General features: G+C 41.2%; 1 protein-coding gene across 5 annotated transcripts in view; it reads left to right on the forward strand.

Annotated features, from left to right (window-relative positions):
• vps13d (vacuolar protein sorting 13 homolog D) overlaps positions 1 to 21,934 on the forward strand; it is a 296,748-nt gene that overhangs the window by 37,800 nt on the left and 237,014 nt on the right. For all 5 annotated transcript variants that reach the window (XM_060852296.1, XM_060852292.1, XM_060852293.1 and 2 more), the window contains 10 exons: positions 554 to 773; positions 3,294 to 3,476; positions 4,545 to 4,675; positions 6,455 to 6,518; positions 7,025 to 7,204; positions 8,727 to 8,857; positions 10,567 to 10,699; positions 11,265 to 13,502; positions 14,773 to 14,930; positions 16,147 to 17,184. In XM_060852296.1, the coding sequence (XP_060708279.1) occupies positions 554 to 773; positions 3,294 to 3,476; positions 4,545 to 4,675; positions 6,455 to 6,518; positions 7,025 to 7,204; positions 8,727 to 8,857; positions 10,567 to 10,699; positions 11,265 to 13,502; positions 14,773 to 14,930; positions 16,147 to 17,184 (4,476 nt within the window). The remainder of the gene's footprint in view (positions 1 to 553; positions 774 to 3,293; positions 3,477 to 4,544; positions 4,676 to 6,454; positions 6,519 to 7,024; positions 7,205 to 8,726; positions 8,858 to 10,566; positions 10,700 to 11,264; positions 13,503 to 14,772; positions 14,931 to 16,146; positions 17,185 to 21,934) is intronic.

A 21,934-nucleotide genomic window follows, 5' to 3' on the forward strand; every position in this document is an offset into this window, starting at 1 on the left:
GAATGGCAGCCTGGAGAATAGAAGGGCAAAATATGAGGATCTTCTCGGGTCTCTCAAACATCAAGCAACTGGTCAGAGCAGTATTGCTGAAACTTTGGAACTACATGTCAGGCCATGTGGCTTGATAGGCAGACTGTTTGTTTTTTCCCGGGTCTTCCATTTATGATGACGAGATGTTGCAAAAAGTAATATTCAGTACTTGTATTTCTTGCAATCCAGGGGTTGGAGGAAGGTGAATGAACATATAAAGTGAAAATAACTAAAACAAACTACTTAATTTTCATAAAATATTACCTCTAGAGATGCCAATGCCAGGCTTTACTTGAAAGAAACTGAGACTGGCAGATTTCAAAGCATGAGCACAGCACGTGGGAAACTGTAGAGTTGTTGATGAGTGAGATACTGCTTGTAATTATGGCAAGTAAAATTAAGATTATCGTTCATACCAATCAGTAACTGTTCTGCATTCAGGATTACTCGTAACTTATTTGGTGAGTCTTTCTGGGAATGACTGGAGGTTTAAATTTCACTTTCTTTTGGATCATTCTTACAGAGTCTGCGTGAACCACCATCTGAACCTCTAGGTTCTCCCTCATGTCCAGAATCTATGCATAAAAATCGCAGTGGCATGATCCAGTACCTGCAGTCTTGGTTCCCTGGATGGGGTGGCTGGTATGGATACTCCCAGAATCCTCAGCAGATGGAGCAAGATGTGACTGTAGAGAGCCTGACCGCTGAAGAGCAACAACAGTGGAGTTCAGAAGAGGAGCTCGGTAAAAGACTTGTATTTGTGCAATTCCTTCAAAAATAACAATCTGTGTCACTGCAGTTCAAATTGAGCTTGATTTCAGTAAGAACTTTGTACTTTGTGTTTGTGAAATTTTACTTTATGAGCAGTAAGTTTATGTGGCACTGAAACAACTAACTAATGTTTCTCCTCGGCGATGGTGTAAGTATCTTAACTCAGTCATGTCTCTACCTTTGAAATGTGCAGTTCACTAATAGTAACTGGAATGATGCTATCCGTTAATACAATGAATTATTTAATCAGGTTAAATGCAGTCAATTAATATGAATTTCACACAACATATTGTCCTCCGGATCCTCATAACTGGCATTAAATGTGAAGTTCTAGGCAAGTAAGAAAGCAGTAGGGTGGCATTCAGTCAAGAACCAGACCCTGTGATCTGGGATAATTATATCAGTCTCCTACTTCATTGCTAACGTTTTTTGAAACACATTTGAAATATTGCTGAACTTTCAAATGTTAATTAACTATGCAAATCTGGAAATCACAGAAGGAATGGAGGAATAAAAATTATAGAACTGACCTCAGGTTGTTAGTTATTTTACCAGATTTTGTACAAATTTCATTGTATTTCATTAGATTTCTCTGTATCTAATGAATGCTCAGCCACAATGGCTGATTCCCATTGGATCACAATATAAAAGCAGGTGATGTTATCTTAGTCTTCATCCTTTTTCAATCAGTTTTCTCCCCTTCTCTCATTGCTGATCATCACTTCCACAGATGACAGGTTCTACTGAGTATCTATCTTGAGGAGGCATTTTTCAGTTGTGAACTTAGCCACTGCCTAAAGATTAGACCCTCTATGTTCCTAGCTGTTGTTATTACTGGAGAAGTCAGGTCCCAGACTGAAACATAGCTTGATAGATCATATTTTAATTTGTTTTGGTTTTCAAATGTCTGTCATGAAACATAAGCATTCAGTGCTTGATGATAAAACAGAAGTTTATCCACAAAAGAAATGAGTAAAAAAAAGAATAAATGAAACTATCTGTTTATAAAATGCATTCAAAGATCTTTAAACACACAATAAAAGTATAATCTCTTAAATTCTGAAATATTCCTTTTGTAAATGTAAAAGAAAATAACAACTTTTGTGTAGTACCCAAAACACACTCCTGGCACAATACCCAAAGTTGAGTATTTCCCTTAAGCTTAAAAAAAGATGTCCTGATCGTCTAAACTGTAGCTTGTTTGGTTCCAAATCTCTTATCTATACACTCAAAAACCCATTAATTTCAAAGTCAGGGTTAAAAAAGGACTGTTTTGAAATAAATCAACATGGCTATAGAAATGCTGTCAAGTACATCATTAACTTCAGACACAAAGAAAAATCCATGTCTCTCACTAACCCAGAATCGAAGAACCTAAACCTGCCATAAATTATATTTTTAAAAAAATAAATCACGCAGTTTACATTACACTTGCAGCTGAGCTCAGGCAGCTCCTTCACCTGTACATTTTTCAGGAGCTGTCACTAGGTAGTCCATGATTAAGGATCTTTTCCAGATTAGTGAGGCTAAACGTGGTATCCTTATGAGTAACCCAGGTGAGATTAGCCGAGTTCAGAACCAATATTGAATTCAAGATAATTTTTCTGCCTATTGTTGCATTTGTCAGCAAACCAACTGGGGCACCGCATCTATCCACCCATCCTAAAACTTGATTAGTGATTGTAATATCCTGTTTATTGTCACTGGACATCTGTCACCATGTACATAATGACAATTGCTATTGTTCAATTTTATTTTGTATTTCTTAATTTTGAGCCTTCGTTAATGCACTGATTCTGATACTGGTCTCAAAGTTAAGTTATAAAATTATCAAAATTACTATTTGAATGCAGCAATTAAGTTATTTCAGCGCATAACTGGATGGCACAATTAATAACCATTTATATTGGTACCGGGTTGAGAAAACGTGGCTTTTTCCGGAATGGATTTGGTGAAAGATATTCTGCTGCAGTGGACATTTCTGAAGTATTAGTATATTTCAACTTTTACAAAATGTCTAAAATTAACCACAGCCCTTCTGAAAAGTGGCACATGATATCCTTGCAATTTCTGTTACTATATCTGGAAAATTCTTGAATGTCAACTTGCTGTTTTTTTATTTACAACAGAAGGTAGATGTTGCTCAGGTAATTTAAAAATGAATCTTAGGCTCCAGACCCCTCACTGCAGCACAGCTACAACCTTTACATTTTTTGTTAAATTTGTGACCAGTCAACTTTCTTTCATGGTACAGTGTGCAAATGTGTGCTGACATCATGCTTTCGTGTGACCGGGTCTCTCTCAGCAGTGGTCATGGCCACTTGGAATTCGTAATATATTATTGATGATTACAAATTGAAAACACTTTGTACCTGGTTGACCATCAGACTGGGATATTGCAAGTATAAGATAACATATAACCAATTATCTGGTCATGCTGTCTAGTTTCTTGAAACATTCCGTGGATAATTTTTTTTTTCATTGTTTTCTAGCTGCTGATGAAATCTTTGACACCATGACTGACACATCGACCATGAACACATTCACAAGGCGGGACCATGTGTTTATCAAACTGAACTTCCTGCTACAAAGGGCAACTGTCAGCTTGCTCAAGCGTGGAAAAGATACAGACCTTGATGAGACAGAGACCGCCTTTGTGGACTTGGAATTTTCAGGTAGTTTATGCAGTTGCTTGGGTTGTGGTGATACCCTGGAGCCATTTCAGTTATTTATTTATTGTGAATCCTTGATGAAGGATCAACTCTCCTAATGCAGGGACTCACTAACAATGTCACTAAAAGGAAGAAAAATTAAAGGATAAAATATTAGAGATGCTTATGTGATCTCGAGTCTAGATTTTAAAGCTTGGTGATGGTAGTAGAAAAGGCAGGCAGTTATAGGTAAGTGATACTTTGGTTAAAATATCGCTGACTATATGAATATCACTTAACTTGGAAAACTGGCCAGTAGTCACTATTAAAGGCTCAGCATTAATTGATATTCTAATAGCCTAACCAATTGTGATAAAGGAATGTACCTCAAAGCCACCCTGATTATCTTGGTCATATTTTAAAAATCAGGGCATTCATTTAAAGCAGATAAGGAACCATTTTTCTGTGTCTTTGGAATTTCCTTCATTAAAAGGCAGTGGATGCAGAATATTAAGTATTTTTAAGGCAGAGGTGGATAGATACTTGGTTACCAAGGAAATAAAAGACTACAGGTGAGATGCAATAATGTAGAGTTGAGTTCAAGTCAGATATGCCATGATCCTATTGAACAGTGGAGCATGCTCAAAGGGCCGAGTGGCCTTCTCTTCCCTGTTCGTGCATTCGTACGTAGCTGAGAGATGCAGAAAAGAAAAGAAAGGGAAAGTTTTCTGATTCCTGTCTCCTATTTGATAAATTTTGTGGCTTACCTATGATTGTGGAGGTCAGACTTGCAGCTTTCCATTTGTCATTATTAAGTATTTTGATACTCCAGTCCCTGGAACCTTCCCTTGTTAAAAATAAATCTTCATTCCTTTTCATTCTTCAGTATGATAACCTTCAGAAACTAGAGCAAACTTTATTAGCTCAGAATAGTTAACTTGGAGAAAAGAGAATGGATAATATTTTGGGATGTCAGCTAACCATCTTGACCATCTTGATTTGAGGAAACTTCTGAAAGTGCAGAGGCGTGCAATTCTAAAATATTCTATTAATCTGGGATTACTATTACAATGCCTTCTTTAAACTTTTCAGGAGTGAAAATTGGGGTGGAGTCCTCCCCTCGCACAGAATCATCTTTGTTCTCCATGCAACTGGGAGGCCTGTTCTTGCGAGACTTGGCAACACAAGGATCCTTATTCCCTGTCCTAGTTTCACCCAAACCGGTAGGTGTCAACACACGTCAGTTATGTTTGAGTCTGAAATTTCCCTATATTTTTTCTGTAGGCTGACAATTATTTTCTCTCATAGTTATCCAATTCCTTAATGAAAGCCACAGTTGAATTTACCTGCAGCACACTCATGAAAGTATTCTGGATCCAAGCTACGTCCTACATAAAAAGGGATTTTCAACTAGTCACCTTTATTTCTTTTTTTCTATTTTCCTTAACTCAATGATGTCTGCTTCTTGACTATTCAGCCAATGGAAGCAGCTCTCCCAATCTCCACCGTGTAAATAACTCATGATTTTCCAATCAAATCTCATCTTAACCTTCTTTAAGAACAATTGTAGCTTCTCTCTTCTATGCTCTTCAGTGAAGTCTCCCATTCCTGGAACCATTCTTGAAAATCTTTTCTCCACCCACTCCATTGTCACCACCTTCTTTTCTCTTCTCACACTTAGTGGAATATATTGAAGACAAAGTAATGCTAACCTGTTTCTCAAAATTTTCGAGGAAGCTTGTCACCAGACATTGCAACTTTAGGGATGTCACTCCAATATCAAGGTTTGCTGACAAGGAGACTTTACTGCTCTATTTCCTGTGTTGGAAGGACTAACAATTTGATTATTAACCTGTTTAGCCATGTCATAAATGTGATCTATGATCATCAAGTCCTGGAATTGGACTCCAACCCAGAACGTCTTGTTCAAAAGCAGTGACACTACCACAGCACATCAAGTCTTGTTCTCCCTGCCACTGCTACCACTATTAATTCCACTCCTCAGTCACGAAATTGTCTTCATGTCGCTTCGAGTTGTGTATATAATGATATTGGAACTGGTCAATTGTGTAATTGAGATAAACCTGTATATTATTGCTTCCTTAGTGTTGTAGTCTATGCCTGTATTTATAAAGCTCAGACCCTGTTCAGTTGTTGAATTGCTTTCTCAACTAATTTGTGCACATATACTCCAGGTCCCTCTATTCCATACTCCCTTCAATCAATGTAAGTTTCTTCTCCCTTTCAACAATGATAGGATCTTTGATTATCTTGAATCCACTATCTGAAATTCTAATCTTACATCCTTCTCTGTTGCTGCATCCTCGCCCACTTTCAAAAACCTGCGTATTCTTATATTTTTAAAAGTATCTTTGGCTAACTCTTATTTTCTCCTCCCTAGTCATATTGGTGTTTGAGTCCCCTTTATGAACAATCTTGGAATATTAAATTATGTTGAAGTTACAATGTACATGAATATTAATGTTATATATATCCCTATATATATATATATTATATATATAATCTTTGCAATGACACACTCATGATGTAGCTGATTAAAAAATGTTCATAAGGACTTTGTTATATACATTTGACTCAGGAAATGTTCATTTTATCATCTGCATTGCTTTGTTTACGCTTCCAGACAAATATCACAATTGGAGTATAGGTTTCAGCTGCACACAGTGGGTATGTAGTTGTTGGATTCAGGTCCAGGAACTGAATCAGTTGATGCTATGGAATGATAGACTAGGGTCAGCTTTTACAACAACAATTGAAAATATTCTTATTTATATTTAATGATAACTTTGTGGGATCTCTCCCTCTGTATTCCATTGTTATTGCACTTAGCTCTCCCAGACAAATGACACTGTGTCTGCAAGATGCAATTAGTTTGATTTATATTAACTCCTATTGTTCTATCTGAGCAGAATCATAGCTAACTGTTCTCAGTTGCAAATCTATGTAAAGAATTTATTCTGTGTGAATCCTTTCTGTTTTAGGAAAAAGATCCTGCAAGCTTATCTCAAACATTGGGATTACGCTCCACATTATCGGAAGCAACAGGTATACATCCAGATGAGGCGTTATGCTGGAATATTTATTTTTCTTTTTACGACTGAGAAACATAGGTAAAGGCTACTTACAGTCAAGAATTAGGCACCGGAAATGGCTTATTTAACGCTAGTCTCAGAAATAGCTTTCTGACATGTGTCCTGTCTTTAATTGTTATGAGGGAATGTTAAGGAGAGAAGATCAGTTTATGAAGTAAATAGTTTAAATACATTTAGATCGGTCATATTCTAAAAATTCCATTGCTTTTTTATCTTTTTAACTTCTCACAAATTATATTTGGAGAGAGGAGCGTTAAGAATGTTTGCATAATGGAGCTTTTAAGGATTTTCTTTGTGCTTTGAATTTGTACTTTGTGATTCAGTACAGCATGTTCTATTCAACTGAATGTCCATGATGAAGGGATAGCACCAATGCTGGGGAAAATTGTGAGCGAACTATTGCCCAAGGAATAGTTTTTTTTAAAGAAATGTATAAATGTTGTTTCTTCTATTTTACAGCTTTTGGCTCACTATGTAAGATGCCACCTGTGTTTGAAATGATTTACGAGAAAAATCCGATTCGCAGTAACTATGAGAGGAGATTGGAAGTTAGCAGTCGGCCTCTTAATATCATCTACAACCCTCTAGTTATCAAGAAAGTTGCAGATTTCTTCTACAAGGGCAAAGTGCATACCTCAGGTCAGGAAAATGAAGTAAATTCAATATTATTTCCCAATAGGCAATAGATCATTTTTACACATTTATCCACATCTTTAATGTATCACAACTTGCATTTGTAATTGCACACTTTAGTTGTTTATAGCTGGGGAAGGGAGAAAGTCAGCCAAATTTCCCAATTTCCCAATGAGGAAAGCACCAGGCTTAGCTACAAAAAGCATATAACCTGCCAATCCAGCTCTTCACTCCATCACTCTGAACTGTCATTTTGTAAAATTGCAGTCTGATGTATAATTTTGCATTAACCGTAATTTCTCTATTATAGTTGACTTAATGGTTATGATGAACACTTGTATTGTTGGCTCCAGACATAAACATTGAATGCTTTAGTCAACTTCATCCGTCTTCCCAGCATATTCTCATGCTAAACTAGACTGGAAACAACTTCAGCTGTTCAATTTCAAATTCTATTTCTGTCTGAGACAAAGATCACGTATTTCCTTCGATGTAACATTTACCATCATCTTCCCTTGCCTCAGACCATCTGCTGCTGAGCTCTTCATTAAGGACTTGTCATTGGCAGACTCATTAGTAGAAGCTCTCCTCCTTAGCATCTCATCCTGTATAAACATGAGCGTGCTCAATCCTGTGTGGCAGTATTCTGTCTCTCATCAACTCTCAATCATCTATTATCCTGCTCTCATTGGAAGGCTAGAAGCCAAACAAAGCCAGTGCTTCAGACTTAAAATTTGCATTTGTTCCCTTTATGCCTATTCAGTAATATGATTTAAATCTACAGTCCCTATATATTTTAACTCTGGTCTCTAATTCCTGACATCACTTGTTATTGACTATGCCTGTAGCTGTTGGCAGTGGGGGGGAGCCTATGTTGTGAAACTCCCTCCATTAAGTGCTTAAATCCCACTTCTTCAACCAATGTCTTTATTTTACCTCCTAATATTTCCTTTCATACATACTGATTTCTCTCACTTCTCGAGGTTTACATTGAAGGTGCTAAGTAACTAAAGTTGTTGTTACAACTATCTTTCATCATATCTTGTTAACAGAGTTTGTCATTTGTAAGCAATGCCTACTTGGGTAAAGCCCAATACGGTTTCCAGCACCTCGAGAATAATATTGCAGTGAGAGGAAGGATGAAAATATTGAAGCAATAAACTATATTTTAAATTGTTCAGATTTTTTTTCCCAGGCTTTGTCCTTGCTATGGTAATATTCTTATATCTACTGCTTAGGAATAAGGGAGAGTTTTGAGGAAGGTAAAAGAAGCTAGAATATTTCCAGTGTTCTCCCCCAATGTGGACTACAAAGCTAATAATTTAGATTGCCTGTCAAAGGGCAAGATATTCTGACAATTCACAAATAGGGTTTGCTTCGAAGAAAGCTCATCCATATATTTATTTTCCTTTTGTACAATCACACTGCATTTCTTTTTATTTTCTTAGTTTGATAATTAAGATCTGGAGCTTGCAAACTGATACATTTTATAGTTAAGTTATGGATTTTCTTTTCCATACTTTGGTAGGCTTTGGTTACCAGTCAGAACTCGAACTACGGGTAGCGGAAGCTGCAAGGCGGCAGTACAACAAACTGAAAATGCAAACAAAGGCTGAAATCAGACAAACCATTGACCAGCTACTGGTGGGCGAATTCATTGTAAGTTGCATTCTGCATTTTCTAAAATTTGCTGCAGTAATTTTTTTTTATTTAACCTATTTTTCTGACCAGAGATGTTGTTGCACACTTGTGGTGCAGGTGGAACTTGAACCCAGGCCTCTTGGACCAGGAGTAGGGACACTACCATTGTGCCACAAGAGGGCTGCACTAATTCTTAATGGCAATGTATAATTTAAGCAATTTTTCCATTGTTGCTGAACCTCAATTACAAATAGACCATCTCTCAAATTCTTTCATACTACTTCTGAAATTAAGGGATAAATTTTATTATTTGATGAGTTGGTTAGCAAATTGTCTATTCAGTGGTTATTCAGAATTAATGATCCAACACATTTTTTTTAATCAATTAAATTCCTAGATGATAAATCATGCAATTGATAAATCTTGTTTAATGGTCCAGTGTGTTTTCAATTCTTGTCATGCCATGTTCTATTCCAAAATTGCTGAACTGTTATTCATCCAGACTTGTTCTGTATTTCAATTCTTTGCTGTCAGATATCAAAGCATTAAGCATAGTTTGACCTTTTAGAACTGCCACCTAAGTTGTCGACTGAAAATGAGCATCCTTTGAAGAAAGCCTTTCCCATATTTTTGACTGGACGTAATGCACCATAATGTTAAAATATTTGATCTTGAAATGCAAGATCTTCCTGTGATGGATAAAGTTTTAATTAATTACCTATTTTTGTGAGAAGAATGGCAATTGGACGAATATTAAATTCACCGTACGTTCATAACTTGTGTCAAGTTTGGGATACTTATTCAGAATGGAGGAGGAAAGATGGAATGGACTTTATCCACCATAGTTATAGTAAATAACCAACATAGCCAACACGGTGTCTCAGTGGTTAGCACTGCTGCCTCACAGCACCAGAGACCAAAAGTTTCATCCCACCCTCAGGTGACTGTGTCTGTGTGGAGTTTGCACATTCTCCCTGTATCTGCATGGGTTTCCACCGGGTGTTCAACTTTCCTGCCACAGTCCAAAGATGTGCAGATTAGGCGGATAGGCCATGCTAAATTACCCATAGTGTCCAGGGATACACAGGCTAGGTGGATTAGCCATGGGAAATGTGGGATTACAGGGATAGAGTATATATATGGGTCTGGGTCTGGGTGGAATATTCAGAATGGTGGTGTGGACTCAATAGGCTGAAAAGCCTGCTGTCATACTGTAAGGATTCGATGAAAGCATGGTCCCCTCTGTGACAATGTACTGGTTTCCATTAAATTGGATTCAGAGCTGTTCTTGAAAGCAGTAAATTCTGGGTAGGGATAGCAGCATTGTTGTAGAACTGATCCTATAAAATTGGGTTAATAAGAATTTCACTTGAAAGTGGAACCAATGAATTGAGTTTAATATTACTGAGGGTTGTCTGGCCGCATTTCAGCAAATCTCTGACTAGGGAGTGAATGTAGATTGACACAGACTATGATAACAGGGTACTTTCCTCACAATGATATGTGCAGCAAGATCAATACTGCGTAATGTGCGACTTAGGAGCAACTCAGAGATTGATTATTTTACTTGTGCCGTAGACGATCATATAAAGAAGCGGGTACTACATTATTAAATATCTTTGAATTTTCCATTATTAATCAAATGGTCAGTAGGAGTTTTCACCAGGAAGAATTGGCACATAACAATGTTATCTAAAGATCATAATGGAAATTTTTGTTTTTGGTAGGAAAATGACAAACGCTGGATGATGAAATTGGACATCTCCGCTCCTCAGGTGATTTTTCCAGACGATTTCAAATCTCCAGATTCCGTACTGATTGTTGTGGATTTGGGTCGAATTCTGCTTACAAATTTTGGAGGTAAGTTTTCTTTAGTCAGTTATCAATGTCGCTCCTAGTAAGAGTCACTTGGAGTTCTTAATGATATTATGCGTATGAGTGCTCAGTTTAGCAGGTTACAAGCTATCCACTAGATCAACTTCATTGCTTCCGTATAAACGTTAATGGGCTGTGGGTCAAACCATTCTGGTATATAAGGAGATGGGTCTTTCCTGCTGCGAGGAGAGCTGGTAATGGCCCTGCGTCATCTCTTTTTGGGAAACCCATCCAAATGAGTGCCTGAATCTGCTAAATAAAGTGCCCATTATGCATTTGATTGGGTAGGGAGAGAGCATGTTTTTAATCTTGGTTTTCCATTAAATATATAGGCACTGGTAGGTTTACCAAGAAAATAATTGCCATGAAAATCTAAGCTGGCTACCATCCAAAAAATAGGTTAACATTTAAATTAAAGAAAATTATACTTGAAATGTTAGCCAGTCTTTCTTTGAGATAATCATCTGCTGTAGCTGTTCATTTGTAGTATTTTTAGCTCTAATTTGAAATTTCCCAATGTCCTCTTAATTCCATTCTTTTGTATTTACAGATGAGCCAAAAGGTAGAGCTAATGGAGGATTTTCAGTCCAAGATGAAGAAATCAGTGATGATGAGTACAAGACACCACTAGCCACGCCACCCAACACCCCTCCTCCAGAGCTGAGCTCTGATCCCGGAATAAAGACCCCAGAGTTTCTGACTTTAGGATTTACTGAAGAGCAACTGCAGCAACATTTTATCAACAATAAGCTTTATGAGAAATACTCTCTGTCCTTCATGGACATGCAGATCATGGTTGGACGAGTCATGGACAATTGGAAACACGTTCAGGACAGCGAAGTTGGACCAACACATGTCGTTGAGAAATTTAATGTGCTGTTGCAGCTAGAACGGCGGTTAATGTACACCTCTGATCCAAATCGTCCTGGTGCGATGCTGTCTGGGACGTTGCCTGAACTGAAAATACATGTGAATCAAGATAAAATCACAGCATTGCGCAATTTTTTATTGAGGGTGACTGCTTCTGAGGTGCAGCAGAAATCAGGTGAGCAGCAATCTCTGCGGCGAGAGAAAATCTTTAAGAAAGTGGATAGCCGAGGGAAGCTGCTGGATTCAAAGATGAGCTTGACACAGAGCGTGATGTCACTTGAGCAGCATACTCGTGAGGTATTGGTTGAGTCCAAGCTACTTCTAGCAGAGTTCAAAGTCAATTACATGCAGCTGGGAGTTGAGAGTTGTGGACGGTACATTTCTGTCTTGAAAGTTTTTGGCATCAACTCCAACTTTGTGAAGAGGCCCTACGACAGTGAAGTAACACTTACTGTACATGGATTGTTGTTGGTGGACACTGTCCAAACCTATGGTTCGGACTTTGACTTGCTGATGGCTTCACACAAAAACTTGAGTTTTGATGTTCCCACTGGTAGCCTTCGAGATAGTGGGGCCCAATCCCCCATCTCACCTCACTCATCTGTCACTACATCAGTCAATGGTACCTCACTGGATAAAAAAACCACATTGAGCAACTCTTCAGCATTGGAAGAGCAAGTAACTGCATCCTGTCCTGCTCAGGACCAGGATGTCCTAATTAAACTGGAATATCAATTTGTGAGCTCGGACTGCCCATCAATGAACTTGGATAGTTCTTTACAGGTCATGTCATTGCAAGTTAATAACCTGGACATCATCCTTAATCCTGAAACCATGGTGGAACTGATTGGCTTCCTGCAGAAATCCTTTCCAAAAGGCAAAGATGATGCAAGTCCACAGCCGTCACATGTAGATCCAGCAATGAGTTTTGAGGACCGAGAATCTATTCAGTCTACTTATGATCAGAACACGCAGGTGGCAGTAGAAATTCATCGACTCAATGTACTGCTCCTCCGGACTGTTGGGCTTGCAAGTGGGGAGAAATTGGGGAGAAAAATCGCTACAGCGAGTATTAATGGCACAAAGGTAAATGTTTCCATGGGCAGCCGATTTGAAATGCATGGATCTCTTGGATGTCTTCAACTAGTGGATTTGACCCAGGATGAAATAAAGAACCATTTTGTGGTGAGCATTGGAAATACAGAAGCATATGAAGCAGTAAGTGACTTTGGTTTCTTTCAGTCTATTTTCATGAGACCTGAAACTGAGATGAACCATAGTGAAGCTCTGAGCTTTAAATTTGTCGAACAGTCAAAGGAAGAGTTTTTGCTGAATCTGCACATGGCGTCGCTACATTATAACCACTCCCCCAAAATTCTTAAAGAACTCACCTTATCTATGGATGAACTCGAAGATAACTTCCAAAACATGTTGAAGAGTGCAGCATCCAAAGTTTCTACTGTTCTGGTGAACAAAACAGCAGAGTACAGTGAGATGGTTTTACTTTTTGAGAAACCACGGAAGGCGCGGGACACATTTGGTTTTGAACTTGAAGATGATGTAGACGGTGGGATGGATTCTCCTCAGCAGAACCCGGTAAAATTAATCTTGAACATCAATATCGAGTCGCCGGTAGTCACAGTCCCACGGAAACCTGGAAGCTCTGAGTTGTTGGTTGGACACCTGGGCCGGACTTCAATCCAGAACTTTGTGACGGGTGAGGATGATTCTGGGAGAAACCGGTTGCAGGTCGAAATTAAAGACATTAAACTGTATTCCCTGAATAACAATGTACACAGCTGCAAGCCAGATACCAACGAGTCATCTCGGCCAGGTTCAGGTGCTGCCAGTGTCTCCAGCCAGGAAGAACTACATTTCACGCGGCAAGATTTCTTTAATTCCGTGCAGAAGGGTCAAGGTCAGTTCACCGAATACAATAGCCTTTATTGTCACGTGCACTTGAATGAGTGCAGTGCAAGTTTGTAATGTTGCTTCTCGACACCATCTTAGGTACATAAGTGTTGTTACAGAATTGCAGTAGTGAAAAGAAAATTAGCACGGGAATGTAGAGTTTAAAATAGTGCAGAATGATAATAAAAATGTGACTATGAAGTACTCTAGTTCTAGTCCTTTTCCAACATGATTTCGTGCCCACTGGGCATCAGAACACTGCCTCCACGTGCTGGCCTCCCTCCAGGGCTGGCTCTGCTCCTCGCTCTGGGACTCTGCTTACTCCACTCTCTGCTCCAGGACTCTGCTTGCTCTGCTCCCCACACCGGGATTTGGTCCGTGCTGGGCTCTGCTCCCCACTCTGGGACTTGGTCCGTGCTGGGCTCTGCTCCCCACTCAGGGACTTGGTCCGTGCAGGGCTCTGCTCCCCACTCTGGGACTTGGTCCGTGCAGGGCTCTGCTCCCCACTCAGGGACTTGGTCCGTGCAGGGCTCTGCTCCCCACTCTGGGACTTGGTCCGTGCAGGGCTCTGCTCCCCACTCTGGGACTTGGTCCGTGCAGGGCTCTGCTCCCCACTCTGGGACTTGGTCCGTGCAGGGCTCTGCTCCCCACTCCGGGACTGGCTCTGCTCCCATCTCTATGACTCTGCCCCCTCACCCTGCTCCAGGCTTTGAGACTCAGCCCATGCTGGTTCTGCTTCCATCTCCAGGACTCCGATTACCCCGCGTACTCCACTTGCTCCGCTCCCCGCTCCAGGACTCTGCTTGCTCTGCTCCTGTCTCCGGGGCTCTGCCTGCAAATTGGCCTGGTACATACCATTTTTGTTTTATGCAAGCCAAATCCAAGTGAAGTCCCAGTTTCCTGGTGGCTTAGCCAAACAGTGCACTGCACATTGTCGGTATGAATCTTACAGCCCAAGGAGGTGCTTTGGGTTTTTGTGTGCGCGCGTGAGTATAGTGAGATGTGTGTATGTGCATGTATATTGAGAGTGGACTCAGGCTGATGTGCCTGTGAGCCTTTCCTGACGGACATTCATTGTCTTTGAAGTTTGGAATGGTCACTTATCTGGGCAGAGCAGAGCATCTAACCTCAGTGGAAATACGGAGAGAAAATTGAGAGAGCATTTGAAGTAATCATTTAATGCCATTTGGTGCTCATGTGTACCTAGTTCTAGTTAACAACTATTGTTTTATTTGGTAGAGTTGTACCACATTCATATCCTTAATTTCTGTTTCCAGCCTTTCATATTTTGAATGACACCACAATCCAGTTTGTCTTAGAGAAGATTCCAGTTGACTCAACTCCAGGTTTGTCTTTCCCAGCTGAAAATTCTTCAGATTCCTTTGAGACCACCAGTAAGATGAAGATTGAGGGAAAGTTTGTCAATCCTCTTAAGGTAAAGTAGTAGGGTCATTCCAGTTTCTGCAGATTATATTTGTAATAAGTTTTCTAATTATGTGGAGTCACCCTCGGTGCAAAACTGTATTATTTCCTGTGTATTCCTCTTTTATGCTCTTAAGTCAATTGTCAGTAATTGTTCCCTTTACTAGTTATCATGGCTTGCATTCAGTGTGTGTGTCTGTGCTGCCAGACATCACATTATAATATAATCCAGGGTCATAGCAATAACACATGCATTTTGAATTTGTTTTTGTACTTGCCCTCACACACACCTATTGAAACTTGTGATAGGTGGTTTGAGAGAGTGAATGAAACAACAGATTTGTTATTATGTTTTAATTACAAATAGTAAGTGATTTTCAGAATACCATCCACAATCAAATTCTACCTTTATCTAACAGTTTTATTTCCTCCTGAAAGAAAATAATAAAATATATCATTGATCTTTATAGCAACCTGAAAGAAATGATCTGTTGCAGGGCTGTCTTTTCAGCTGGAATCTGGCCAGTCATTTAAACTAAAGCTAGCTTAGACTCCTGCTCACTTCTTAACAGACCTTACTAATTGTTGTATGTTCCAAATGAATGCCAGCACAATGGCTCAGTGGTTAGAGCCGCTGTCTCTCAGTGCCAGGAACCCGGGTTCAATTCCAACTTTGGGTGGAGTTTGCACATTCTCCCTGGGTCTGCATGGGTTTGTTTTCCAGGTGCTCTGATTTCTGTCGCAGTCCAAAGATGTGCAGGTGGATTGCCAATGCTAAATTGCCCTGGAGTGTGTAGGGTAAGTGGATTAGGTTTACAGGGGTAGGGTAGGGAGGTTGGTCTGGAGGGGATACTCTTTGGAATGGTATTATGGACTCAATGGGTCAAATGGTCTGCTTCCGCACTGTAGGAATTCTGTGATTCTAAAAAGCAATGGAATTGACAAAATTGCTTATTGCCAATACTCTCACCAATTCCACTCTTCCACCCCAACCACCCAGTTGTGGATAACTAAAAAGCATCATAAATTGATACAGAAACTGCTGGAAACATTCAGCAAGTCAGACAGCATCTCTGGAAAGAGGCAGATGGTGGTTAATATTTCATATTGATGATGGTTTGTCAGGCAATCCTATTGATTTGAGTGTGAGTAGTCTGATATGCTGTAACAGCAGAGGAGTCAAATTGCGGACAAATGCAATATTGTGTAATTGTTTCTTTGTTATGCAGGTGATGTTAGCAAAACATGTTTATGAACAGGTCCTACAGACGCTGGACAACCTGACATACAGTGAAGATCTCACTAAAACTCCACATAGCTCAACCACTGCCACGCCAGAACCTCTCAATACTACTTCTACATTGAGAAGTCCAAAATTCTCTGATCTCCAACGGGAATGGAAAGGGAGTGGGCTTTTTGGCCAAGTGAGCTACCCATCAACTCCAGTTGATTTTCCAATTCCAGAGTCAAGATCATTCACTCAAATTCATGCTAATTTCTGCATCTCTGAGCTGCAGGTTCAGCTATGTGGCGATCTCACTCTGGAATCGCAAGGACTGGTTAGTTTAAAGTTTCAAGACTTTGAAGTTGAATTCAGTAAAGACCAGCCTCATACACTCGCTATTCAGATCACTCTGCGGTCGCTGCTGATGGAGGATTTATTGGAAAAGAATCCAGACTCAAAATATAAGCATCTAATGGTGTCTAGAGGAGCACCAAAACCTTCCAGTTTCACTCAAAAAGAATACTTGTCACAGTCTTGTCCATCCGTCTCCAACATAGAATATCCTGAAATGCCCCGATCCCTTCCAGCTCACATAGAAGAAGCTCAAAATGTCTTCCAGTTTTACCAGAGGCCAATCTCTACACGAAGAAAGCAAAATATGGACAAAGACACAGACTATCCTCTGACCCCTCCACCATCTCCAACATTGAAAAGCTCCAAGTTGCACTGTACTAAAACAAATTTTGATGATTCATTAGTGCATATTAATGTTTTTTTAGTGGATAAAAAGCATCCAGAATTTTCCACACGTTACAGCAAGATCAACAGGAGTGTGGATGTAGATTTCAACTGTTTAGATGTGTTGATCACACTTCAAACCTGGGTGATGATCTTGGATTTCTTTGGGATTGGTTCAACGGCTCACAACCATGGCTTGAAACCTCCAGTGGAGGAACTCCAACATCAACCAGCATCCAGTGGATCAGGTGCTCCATCTGAGGCAAGCCAGGAGGAACCAGTCAACACAAAGTTGGATCTGAAGGTTGTTATGCATTTTAATTCTTAAATGGGCATGAATTGTACTGAAACTAATTGAGAGGGATTCTTATAGCGTCATAGAGTCCGAGAGCCCGATGACAGGCCCTTTGGCCCAAACTGGTCCATGCTGACCAAAATGTCCGTTCCAGTACTTGGACTAAACCTTTCACTTTAAACCTTTCCTCTCCATGTATTTGTTCAAATGCCTTTTAAATGCTGTTAATGTGTCCGCCTTAAACACTTCCACTGGCAGCTCGTGTCATATGCATACCATCCTCTGCATTAACAAAAGTTTCCCCTCAGGTTCCCTTGTATTCTTTCCCCTCCAACCTTATACTGATATCCTCTAGTCCTTGATTCCCTACCCTGGGAAAAAAAAACTGAATGCATTCATCCTATCCATGCCTCTCATGATCTTAAACACTTCTATAAGATTCCCTCCACCTCCTCTTCTCTCCCCCCCCCCCCCCCCCCCCCCCCCCAACAAGCTCCTACACTCTAAAGAAAAATGTCCTAGCTTGTCCAACTTCTCCCTATAACTCAGACCCTTGATTCCTGGGATCATTCTCGTAAATTTCTTCTGCATTCTTTCCGATTAATACCATCCTTCCGATAGCAAGGTGACCAAAACTGAATATAATACTCCAAATGCAGCCTCACCAATATCTGTATAACATAACTTCCCAACCTCTATACTCAGTGGCCTGACTAATGAAGGGCAGTTTGCCAAAATCCACCTTCACTGCCCTGTCTACCTGTGACTCTAAGAGAACCATGCACCTAACTCCAACGTTCCTCTGTACCATTACACTCCTTAAGGCCCTACCATTTATCGTGGAACTCCTACATTGATTTGACTTCCCAAAATGCAAGACCTCACACTTAGCTATGTTAAACTCCATTTGTATTTCTAGGCCCATTTCCCCCGCTGATCAAGATCCTGCTGCAATTTATGATAATCTTCCTCACTGTGCACAATACTGCCTATTTTAGTGTCACTTGCAAATTTACTAATCATGCCTTGTACATTCTCATTCAAATCATTGATATGGATAACTAACAGTAATGGGCCCAGCACCGAGTCCTGAGGCACTCTACTAGTCATAGGTCTCCAATCCAACAAGCATCCTTCCACTACTACCTTCTTACTGTAAAGCCAATTGTGTATCCAATTTGCCAGCACCCCTAGGATTCCATGCGATCTAACCTTCCAGAAGAGCCTACCATGTGGAATCTTATCAAAGGCCTTACTGAAATCCATATAGACTACACTACTCTGTCCTCCATAACTTTCCTGGTCACAGAGTCATAGAGATGTACAGAAACAGACCCTTTGGTCCAACCCGTCCATGCCGACCAGATATCCCAACCCAATCTAGTCCCACCTGCCAGCACCCGGCCCATATCCCTCCAAACCCTTCCTATTCATAGACCCATCCAGATGCCTTTTAAATATTGCAATTGTACTAACCTCCACCACTTCCTCCGGCTGCTCGTTCCATACACACACCACCCTCTGAGTTAAAAGTTGCACCTTAGGTCTCTTTTATATTTTTCCCCTCTCACCCTAACATATGCTCTCTAGTTCTGGACTCTCAAGGAAAAGACTTTGTCTATTTATCCTATCCATGCATCTCATGATTTTATAAACCTCTATAAGGTCACCCCTCAGCCTCTGACGCTGCAGGGAAAACAGCCCTAGCCTATTCAACCTCTCCCTATAGCTCAAACCCTCCAACCCTGGCAATATCCTTGTAAATCTTTTCTGAATCCTTTCAAGTTTCACAACACCTTTCCGTTAGGAAGGAGCCTAGAATTGCACACAATTTTCCAACAGTAGCCTAACCACGGCACGGTTAGGGGGCGGCACGGTGGCACAGTGGTTAGCACTGCTGCCTCACAGCACCTGTAGACCTGGGTTCAATTCCCGACTCAGGCGACTGACTGTGTGGAGTTTGCACGTTCTCCCCGTGTCTGCGTGGGTTTCCTCCGGGTGCTCCGGTTTCCTCCCACAGTCCAAAGATGTGCGGGTCAGGTGAATTGGCCATGCTAAATTGCCCGTAGTGTTAGGTAAGGGGTAGGTGTGGGGGTGTGGGTGGGTTGCGCTTCGGCGGGTCGGTGTGGACTTGTTGGGCCGAAGGGCCTGTTTCCACGCTGTAAGTCTAATCTAATCAATGTCCTGTACAGCCACAACATGACCTCCCAACTCCTGTACTCAATACTCTGACCGATAAAGAAAAGAATACCAAACAATCCTATCTGCGTGTGACTCCACTTTCAAGGAGCAATGAACCTGCACTCCAAGGTCCGTTTGTTCAGCAACACCCCCGAGGACCTTACCATTAAGTGTATAAGTCCTGCTCGGATTTGCTTTCCCAAAATGCAGCACCTCGCAGTTATCTAAATTAAACTCCATCTGCCACTTCTCAGCCCATTGGCCCATCTGATCAAGATTCTGTTGTATTCGCTGTCCACTACACCTCCAATTTTGGTGTCATCTGCAAACATATGAACTGTACCTCTTATGCTCACATCCAAATCATTTATTTAATTGATTGAAAAATAGAGGACCCAGCACCGATCCTTGTGGCACTCCACTGGTCACAGGCCTCCAGTCTGAAAAACAACCCTCCACCACCACCCTCTGTCTTCTACCTTTGAGCCAGTTCTGTATCCAAATGGCTCGTTCTCCCCATTTTCCATGTGACCTAACCTTGCTAATCAGTCTCCCATGAGGAACCTTGTCGAACGGCTTACTGAAGTCCATATAGATCACACCTCCTGCTCTGCCCTCATTAATCCTCTTTGTTACTTCTTCAAAAAACTCAGTCAAGTTTGTGAGACATGATTTCCCAAGCACAAAGCCATGTTGACTATCCCTAATCAGTCCTTGCCTTTCCAAATACATGTATACCTATCCCTCAGGATTCCCTCCAACAGCTTACCCACCATCGATGTCAGGCTCACTGGTCTATAGTTGCCTGGCTTGGCCTTACCACCCTTCTTAAACAGTGCACCACATTAGCCAACCTCCAGTCTTCTGGCACCTCACCTGTGACTATTGATGATACAAATATCTCAGTGAGAGGACCAGCAATCACTTCCACTTCCATCACAGAACTCTACCAAATTTGTGAGCCATGATCTCCCATACACTATTTCTAATCAAGCCCTATCTTTCCAAATGCACATATATCTTATCTCATAATCTTCTAAAAATACTTATCTACCTCAGATGTTAGGTTTACTGGTCTATAGTTCCCAGATTTTTCTTTGCAGCCTGCCTTGAGTAAGGGCACAACATTTGCTACCCTCTAGTCTTCCAGGACCTCACCCATGGCTAGCAATGATGCAAAAGCATCAGTCAGGGCCCCAACAATTTCTTCTTTAGCCTCTTGCAGGGTTCTTGGATATAACTGGCTGTTGCATACGCAGACATGCAGTGTTTCTTGCATGTTACACTTTGTTAGACTTAGTTTGTTTGAAGAAGCATTCTACATAAAACATTAAAAGAATGTTGACCCCCAAATTTTAATTTCTTGACACAATTCCGTATTTTGAACAAGCCAGGTTAGCAATTGGATCAAGACACATTTCCTATCTGTTGACATTTCTGGATATGTCTGCTCTCTCAACCAAATAGAGAAATTGTGTTGTAGAATGTCATTCCTGCATTTGTTTGTATCCTTGTAGTATTAGATGCAAGGGACAGTTGTGCGATCAACTTGATATCTTTACAATGGTCTGTTAGTAATGAGGCTGGGCTCTATTCAAAGTAGGTAAAAACAATGACTGCAGATGCTGGAAACCAGATTCTGGATCAGTGGTGCTGGAAGAGCACAGCAGTTCAGGCAGCATCCAACGAGCAGCGAAATCGACGTTTCGGGCAAAAGCCCTTCATCAGGAATAAAGGCAGTGAGCTGGAAGCATGGAGAGATAAGCTAGAGGGGGGTGGGGTGGGGAGGGGAGAGAGAGTAGCATAGAGTACAATGGGTGAGTGGGGGAGGAGATGAAGGTGGTAGGTCAGGGAGGAGAGGGTGCAGTGGATAGGTGGAAAAGAAGATAGTATTTTCGGACAAGTCCGGACAAGTGATGGGGACAGTGCTGAGCTGGAAGTTTTAAAACTAGGATGAGGTGGGGGAAGGGGAAATGAGGAAGCTGTTGAAGTCCACATTGATGTCCTGGGGTTGAAGTATTCCGAGGCGGAAGATGAGGCGTTCTTCCTCCAGGCGTGTGGTGGTGAGGGAGCGGCGGTGAAGGAGGCCCAGGACCTCCATGTCCTCGGCAGAGTGGGAGGGGGAGTTGAAATGTTGGGCCATGGGGCGGTGTGGTTGATTGGTGCAGGTATCTCGGAGATATTCCCTAAAGCACTCTGCTAGGAGGCGCCCAGTCTCCCCAATGTAGAGGAGACCGCATCGGGAGCAACGGATACAATAAATGATATTAGTGGATGTGCAAGTAAAACTTTGGATGTGGAAGGCTCCTTTAAGGCCTTGGATAGAGGTGAGGGAGGAGGTATGGGCACAGGTTTTACAGTTCCTGCGGTGGCAGGGGAAAGTGCCAGGATGGGAGGGTGGATCGTAGGGGGGGGGCGTGGACCTGACCAGGTAGTCATGGAGGGAACGGTCTTTGCGGAAGGCGGAAAGAGGTGGGGAGGGAAATATATCCCTGGTGGTGGGGTCTTTTTGGAGGTGGCGGAAATGTCGGTGGATGATTTGGTTTATGCGAAGGTTGGTGGGGTGGAAGGTGAGCAC

Source organism: Hemiscyllium ocellatum, chromosome 37 (assembly GCF_020745735.1).
Source record: "Hemiscyllium ocellatum isolate sHemOce1 chromosome 37, sHemOce1.pat.X.cur, whole genome shotgun sequence".
Taxonomy (NCBI): Eukaryota; Metazoa; Chordata; class Chondrichthyes; order Orectolobiformes; family Hemiscylliidae; genus Hemiscyllium; species Hemiscyllium ocellatum.